Here is an 8425-nt window from a genome sequence, read left to right on the forward strand (position 1 = left end):
CCGAATGGCATCCTCGTATAGCAGTATGTGCCTCCTTCTACCACGAATGATGTCTTCTCCTGATCAGGACCATACATCGCAACCTGGTTGTACCCCATGGACGCATCCATAAATGAGAATATTCTGAAGCCCGCCATTCTGTCTACCAATTCGTCCACTCGCGGCATAGGATAACTATCTTTCGGACACTCCAGGTTCACGTCCATGAAGTCGACACACATTCGCACCTTCCCATTTTTCTTTGGGACCGCGACTATATTGGACAGCCACTCCGTGAACTCCACCTCTCTTATGATCTCGACATTCTTTAGCCTGACAACCTCTTCCCGGATTCCTTCCGCGTATTTAGACCTCATTCCCTTCATCTTTTGTCTCACCGGCTTCGCGTCCTCCCTCATATGTAGGCGATGACATGCGAATCCCGGATCCAAGCCCGTAACATCCTCTATTCCCCATGCGAACACGTCCCTATTCTCCACCAAACATTGCACCAACTTAGCCTTCCACTCGCTCGTCAGCCTCGATCCAATCGACGTCCACTTCCCATCTCCGCCCTCTCCCAGATCCACTACTTCTGTTTCATCTAAAGTCTTCGGAACCATCGCGACCTCTTCCTCCCCCTCCACGGCCCCGCACTGTAATTGCTATGCCGACCTCTTCCTCGGATTCGCCGATCCACACCCCGGTTCACGGGACATCCTCTTAATGGTGTTATGGTGGTTGTTCTTGGAGGCCACCTGATCTCCGCGGACCTCGTATGTTCCCGTAGGGGTAGGGAAGCGTATGACCTGATAATAAGTCGAGGGCACCGCTCTCATCTCATGTATCCATCTCCTCCCTAAGATCGCGTTGTACTGGGATTGGGAGTCCACCACCATAAATCTCGAGAACACCGTCACCGGCCCCGTTGTCACTGGCAGCAAAAGTTCACCCATAGGCTCCATGACGCTCCCATTGAACCCATACAAACTAGTCCGCGGGGGCCTTAGTTGCCCCGGGTCCATCCCCATCTCCTCAAGGGCTCCCTTAAACAACAAATCCACGGCGCTGCCACAGTCAATCAGGACTCTTTTGACCACATAATTACCCATCGCTACAGTGATGACTAGCGCATCTTCATGCGGGGTATCCACGGTTCGGAGATCTGCATTGGAGAATGTAATCCCCTCTTCCCCTTTCCTTAGCCCCGTGCCGTAACTCTGCCCTCGGCGGGCCTCATTAACTTGTTGAATGCTCGCTGTCCTCCTGACCTTATCCCGGTGGTCATTGTGACTCAGTGCTTCCCCACTGAAGATAACGTTTATGGTCCCCAATATTCTTCCCGCATTGGGCACCGGCTCCCTATTCTGTGGTTCCGTTACGAACTCCCTCATCACTCCCCTCTCAACTAATCTCTGAACCAACCATTTTAAACCATAGCAGTCGTTTGTTCCATGGTTGTGCACCTGGTGATATTCGCAGTATGGCTTGTTAGGCATTTCGGCAGGAAATGTTCGCGGACCTTCATATCCCGGCACATTCTTTATCAACGGCAGTATCTCGTTCAACGGTCTCGCCAGGGGCACTTGTTCCACCTCGCGGTATGGCTTTCTCTCCCTCTGCTCCCTGCGTGCCATTTCTCTCCCCCTCTCCAACCGCGGTGTCTTACCGCGATGCCTTTCCCCACCTCTTTCTTCTCCCTCCTTCTTCCGCAAGGCCCTTCCTTTTTTCTACCGGCCAGCGCCTTTAGCTCCTCTCTTTGAGTCTTTTCTCGCATAGTGTCCTCAGATTCGATATACTTTCTACACGCGGATAGAGCTCGTGCAATGTCGCAATCTCATTCTTTGCCCACGGACCGATGTACGCGCGTCGGTCGCAGCCTCCTCTCGAACGCTATTATTACCGCCCTCTCATCCAGATTTTCTACTTTAAGTGTTTCCGCTTTGAAGGCGACATAGGTACTCGACGGTGATTCGGGCGGACCTTTGTCCGACATTAAACAAGGCCGCGATATCTACCACCCTCTCCCCGATGTATAAAGTGATCAACAAAGGCTTGCTCCAACTCTTGGAAATTGGTTATGCTCCTTGACGGCAACCGATAGTACCAGTCGGAAGCCCCTCCTTTAAGACTAGCCGGGAACATCATACACCGCAGACCATCGTACTTCGCCTCTTGCCAGAGAGGGATCTGTTGCCGGAAGTGATGGATGTGATCTGCCGGGTCTCCCGTTCCGTCATATCTCTCAAACCTTGGCTGATTGAAACATTTTGGCACCTCAGAAGTCCATATCGCATCTGCCAGCGGGTTGCGGTTCAGTCCCGCCACCACCTGACTGGCCGCGCCCGTCTGAACTTTCGTTTGCAGCAGATTCGCCTCCCGGTCGTTGTTAATCATTTGTTGGACTTGCTCCATCGTTAATCATGTCACTGGGTTGTCCACCAGAGTCGGGCCCTATTCCTCCTCCTCTTCCACCCTTTCGTTCTCCGATTCCTCCCTTGTCTCTTCCCCGGACTCCTCCTCACTCCTTTCTCTTTCTCTCCTCAGCCCCTCATTTTCTTCCCTCAGCCTTTCAATCTCCTCCCGCATATAAGTCGAACTTCTTCTTCTCCCCTTCCTTCCCCTCGCTCTTCCCCTTCCTCCACTGCCGCTTCTGGCATTTGTTCTAGGACTTTTACCTTCCGAGGTCTACCCACCGCCTTCTTTGGTGCCATTCCTTCGTCCCCACAGACGGCGCCAAATGTTAGAACCCTTTCTCTACTACAAGAACCAACCCCTAACCCTCAGACACTTGTTGTAGTTCCAATCTCTTTCCTCTCACTGTTCTCTCTCTCCAGACACTATTCTCCCCTCTTTTTCTGATGGCTGCCTCCCCCTTCTCTTCCCTTCACTTCCTCTTTATATCCTTTCCTTTCTTCATCCGGGCCCTCCACCTGTCCCTCCATCTCGCGGTCTCCTTCTCTACGCGTGTAGGGTTTCCATACTGCGACCACGTGACCTAGCCCCGATCCAGTGCTCCGCGGCATGCTACCTTTCATTAACTCGGACGCATCTTTTCTTGGATCCTTTGGGCCCCCCATACTACCACTACATAGAGAAAAACTACAATTTCCCCAGAGACTAGCTATGTTAAAAAAGGACGATAATTTTGATGACATTAGGAAAGTTTTCAAAAATTTAACTATAAACCTACCTTTTCTCGAAGCTATAAAACGTCTTCCAAAACACGCTAAGTTTCTAAAAGATTTGTGCACCACAAAGAGGAAAACAAACATACCTAAAGAAGCCTTTTTAATGGAACAATTTCCCTCTTCAATTGAGCACAACAGAATCGTTAACTACAAGGACCCTGGTCGTCTCACTGTATAATGCACCTTAGGCGATACTTTCACCACAACTGCTCTTCTAGATCTAGGGGCTAGTGTTAATTTACTCTCATTTTACCTTTATAAACAACTAGGTATACACAATCTAAAACCGACTAAAATGACTTTGCAGTTAGCCAATAGTTCGATTAAGTATCCTAAGGGCGTAGTTGAAAATATTCTTGATAAAGTTCAAGACTTCTATTACCCAGCCAATTTTGTCATTCTAGACACAGAAGTCGCTCATGACTCTGTTCCTATCATCTTAGGGCGTCTTTTCTTGGCAAGTGCCAATGTCCACATTAATTGCCACGATGGTTCGATGTCCATTTCCTTTGGAAACCTTGCTGTTGAGGTAAATGTTTTTAAGATGATGCAACAGACACCAGACACGACTATAGATGGCAAAATTAGCATGATAGAAAGTCTCGCTCAAGATTTTTTTAACAAAACTTTTCCAGATAATCAGATGCAACCAATTTCTTTCTTTTGGCAGTACCGAGGATTCTTACATCCAAGAAGTACATTCCCTCTTAGAATCTACTCCTATCCATGATCTATCTCCTGAGTTTGAAGAACTCATTCTTGAACAAATCTGCATTATAGAGGAGGAAGACACTCCTGAATCCCTCATTCCCACTCCTACCACCCCTGAGCTTAAACCTCTTCCCGCCGAGTTAAAGTACATTCATCTTGATCCGGATGGCACTCATCCGATTATTATATCATCTCAGTTATATGTTACTGAAGAGGCAAATTTGATTAGGGTTATTCGTGAACATCGTTCTGCGATTGCTTGGTCTTTAGACGACATTAAGGGTATTGACCCTAGCGTATGCAAACATTGAATACATTTGGAGGATAATACAAAAACCTCCCGCAAGCTACAACATCGTTTGAACCATGCCAATAAAGAGGTAGTTAGAGCGGAAGTTTTGAGATTACTCAATGCTTGCATTATATACCCCATCTCAGATAGTGAATGGGTGAGCCCAGTTCATGTAGTCCTTAAGAAATTAGGTGTTACAGTCATTCGTAATGCCGATGGAGAGTTAGTTTCCACCCGAGTTCCTATAATGTGGCGGATTTATATTGATTATAGAAAACTTAATGCTATGACACGAAAGGATCACTTTCCTTTACCCTTTGTCGACCAAATGCTTGAACGTCTAACCTGCCATGCTTACTATTGTTTTTTAGATGGTTACACTAGCTATTTTCAGATTATTATTGACCCTAATGATCAAGAGAAGACTACATTCACATGTTCCTTTGGTATGTATGCATATAAAAGAATGCCCTTTGGCCTTTGTAATGCACCTGATATTTTCCAGCGTGTATGCTGCATATTTTAGTGACATGGTGGAGAAATTCATGGAAGTATTTATGGATGATTTTTCCATTCATAGTCATTCCTTTGAAGATTGTCTTTTAAATCTTTCTAAAGTTTTGAAACAGTGTCAGGAAAAGAACTTAGTCGTAAACTGGGAAAAATGTCATTTTATGGTCACTAAAGGCATAATTTTAAGACATATTGTTTCTAAAAATAGAATAGAAGTAGATAAAGCTAAAATAGATAAAATAGTGTCTCTGCCTATACCACAGACTGTTCGTGATATTAGAGCCTTTCTAGGCCATGCAGGTTTCTACAGATGTTTCATAAAAGATTTTTCAAAAATAGCTAAGCCTTTAACATAATTGCTTTTAAAAGTTGTCATTTTTTTTATTTTAATCATGACTGCAAACAGGCTTTTGAAACTTTAAAAGTTGCTTTAACCTCTACACCTATCATACAACCACCAGACTGGTCAAAACCTTTTGAACTTATGTGTGATGCTAGTGATTATGCTGTTTGTGCTGTGCTAGGACAGAAGTTAGATAATAAGTCTTATGTTATTTTTTATGCTAGTAAAACCTTAAATGATGCTCAACGTAATTACACTACTACTAATAAGGAATTTATAGATGTTGTCTATGCCTTAGATAACTTCCGTCCCTACTTAGTTGGTTCCACAACTATCGTCTATATAGACCATGCCGCGCGCGCTTAGGTATCTTCTTGCGAAGAAGGATGCTAAACAGAGATTGATCCTTTGGATTCTTCTCCTAACTGAATTTACCTTATAAATTAAGGATAAAAAAGGAGCTAAACATGTAGTTGCAGATCACTTATCTAGGTTAGCTAATGAGGATGACAATGATTCTGAATCGATATCTAACTCTTTTCCGGATGAACATCTTTATTCAATTTTTTCTGCACCTTGGTATGCAGGCATTGTTAATTTTTTAGTGTCTAAAATCATTCTTGAGATATGGACAAGGAATGAACGCAAGAGAGTTTTGGCCAAAGGTAAGTTTTACTACTGGGATGAACCTTACATTTTTAAGTATTGTGTGGAACAGATAATTTGTCATTGCATTCCCCAGTGGGAGCACAATGAAGTCTTATCCTTCTGCCATGAACAATCATGCGGGGGTCATTTTAGTGGAAAGAAAACTGCCGCCAAAGTTTTTCAATGTGGTTTTTATTGGCCGACCTTGTTTCAAGATGCCCATGCACACTGCAAAGCGCGCAGCGTGTATTAGATGTCAACAACTTGGGCGTATTACTCAACGTAATATAATGTCCTTAAATCCCATTCTTATAGTAGAGATTTTTGATGTCTGGGGTATTGATTTCATGGGCCCATTTTCTGTTTCGCATGGTTTCATTTATATTCTTGTAGATGTAGACTACGTTTCTAAATGGATTGAAGTCATGGCTTGTCATAATAATGATCATAAAACTATAGTATTGTTTATGAAGGAGTATATCATCTCGCGTTTCAGCGTACCTAAAGCCATCATTAGTGATGGAGGAAAATATTTTTGTAATAGAGTTATTGAAGCTTTAGTCAAGAAATATGGAGTTACCCATAAGGTGGCGACTCCGTATCACCCACAAACTAGTGGTCAAGTAGAGGTGTCCAATAGAGAAATTAAAATGATTTTAGAAACGACAATTAATCCTGATAGGAAAGACTGGTCTAAGCACCTAACAGATGCTTTGTGGGAATATCAAATGACTTTTAAAACACCTATTGGTATGTCCCCTTACCGCTTAGTTTTTGATAAACCTTGTCACTTGCCTGTTAAGTTGGAATACCATGCCCTATGGGCTGTTAAAAGTTTTAATTTCAACATTAACGCCGCTGGTGTCAAGTGCAAATTGCAATTAAATGATCTTGAAGAAATCCGTAGCGATTCTTACGATTTAGCGAATGATTATAAAGCTAACATGAAACATATTCATGATAAACATATTTTGCGTAAAGAGTTTGATCTTGGTCAAAAGGTTTTGCTATATAACTCACGTTTACATATTTTTCCTGGTAAATTAAAAATACGTTGGTTCGGACCTTTTTTGGTTACCGATGTCATTCCTTAAGGGGTAATTACCTTGGTAAATCCTAAGGACAACAATACCTTTCAAGTAAATGACCAACACTTAAAACATTTTCACGCATTACGTTCACTTGCTGTAGAAAAAACTCTTCTACAAGACCCTGTTTGTGAGGACTGACCCTCTATGTTTGGTGTACTTCATATTTGTATTCTATATTTTGGGAGTACTCCGCCCATTAAGGTTAGCCGGTTGTGCGATAATAGGAGGGTTGACTGGGACTAAGGTTTGTTGAGTGTTTATGTTATGATTTTGATTGTACTGAGGTATGTGCACTAAACTTCTGTTTTGGTCACCTAAATGTCCTTTTCCTAGATGTTAGTTAAATTAGTGGAAGTCTGTAGTGGGCCTAACATTTTGATAATTAAAGCATGAAGGTGTAGGTTGTTTTTGTTGATTATTATTAGTGTTATGCATCCATTGTGTGTTAGGGTTAGTGAAAGTGTAATTATCTACGATTTGTAGTTGAGGTGGACCGTAGAGTAAAGGACAAAAGGAATTGGTATAGTTGGGATTAAAATAGATATTACATGGATCAGTGTTTATGTTCATGACAGGAGTGGGTTTCGCTTATTGTTTATGGACAGAGAGGGCATCGACCTTTCGAGTGAGGGATTCAATTAAAATTCTAAGTTCAGGATTTTGTTTAACCTCAAACATACTAGCTGCCTTAACTATAGAAGTAGAAGGGATGGAGCGGGAGTAATCATTACCTCGCCAATTGTTACTTTTTTTGGATTGATTATCTAAGAAGTTATATGCATCTGTGGCTCATTTACTTAAGAAATTACCTCCGTTCATGATATCTAAAGTTTCCTTATGGTGTTGGGATAGGCCTTTGAAGAAGGCACAAACTAGTGTGTCTTTACCAAGATTATGATGGGGACATTCTACTAGAAGATCAGTGAAACGATTCCAAGCCTCAGAAAAGGATTCTTGAGGCTTTTGGTGAAAGAAATAAATATTTTGTTCCATAAATTGTTCCCATGTGTTTTCTGTGGTGGGTAAAATTGTTCCATAAATAATTCAACTAGTTTTTCCCATGTGTCGACAGAGTTTGGCTTTTGTGTTATTAGCCAAGCAGCCGCTTTGTCAGCTAGGGTGAAAGGAAACACCCTTAGCTTTATTTGTTTAGGTGTTACGTTAGGATGATGGAATGTTGTAATAACTTGTTGTATCCTATGTAAGTGTTGATAATACTTCTCATGGTCTAACCCATGAAAAATAGGTAGCAGATTAAATATATGGGGGGGGGGGGATTCTAAAATCTCTTGTAGTATCTGCAAGAATAATGCAGGACTCAGGTCTATCATTTAAAGCCTTATAAAAATCAGAGAGGGGTCTCTCTGCTATTTTTTCACCCATTGCTACAAATATAGTTAGGGTGGGTGTAGGTGGTGTGCGTGTGGTGATGTGTGAATTTCTAGATAGACGATTATTTTTGCGTCTATGATAAACTAATAAGGTAGGTTTATGTGTACTAGATCTTAATCTCATGCAAGTTTTAAGTCTAATATGCAATTCCTAATGAGCTTGCAAAAATAAGCCTGATTATTACTAGAAATAGAATCCTCTTACAATAGATTCGAGGATGTTGTAAAGAGGTATTACATGGAGCGTCCTTGCTACGCGTATAAAT

The 8425-nt window shown here is 42.4% G+C and overlaps 1 protein-coding gene across 1 annotated transcript; it reads right to left on the minus strand.

Moving 5' to 3' along the window:
* Nucleotides 1-644: 644 nt before the first annotated feature.
* LOC147494565 (uncharacterized) lies at nucleotides 645-1616 on the minus strand. The gene has a single exon (XM_086568174.1). The coding sequence runs from the start codon at nucleotides 1614-1616 to the stop codon at nucleotides 645-647; it is 972 nt and encodes a 323-aa protein (XP_086424300.1).
* Nucleotides 1617-8425: the final 6809 nt, after the last annotated feature.

This window comes from Coptis chinensis, chromosome 6, assembly GCF_015680905.1.
Source record: "Coptis chinensis isolate HL-2020 chromosome 6, ASM1568090v1, whole genome shotgun sequence".
NCBI lineage: Eukaryota > Viridiplantae > Streptophyta > Magnoliopsida > Ranunculales > Ranunculaceae > Coptis > Coptis chinensis.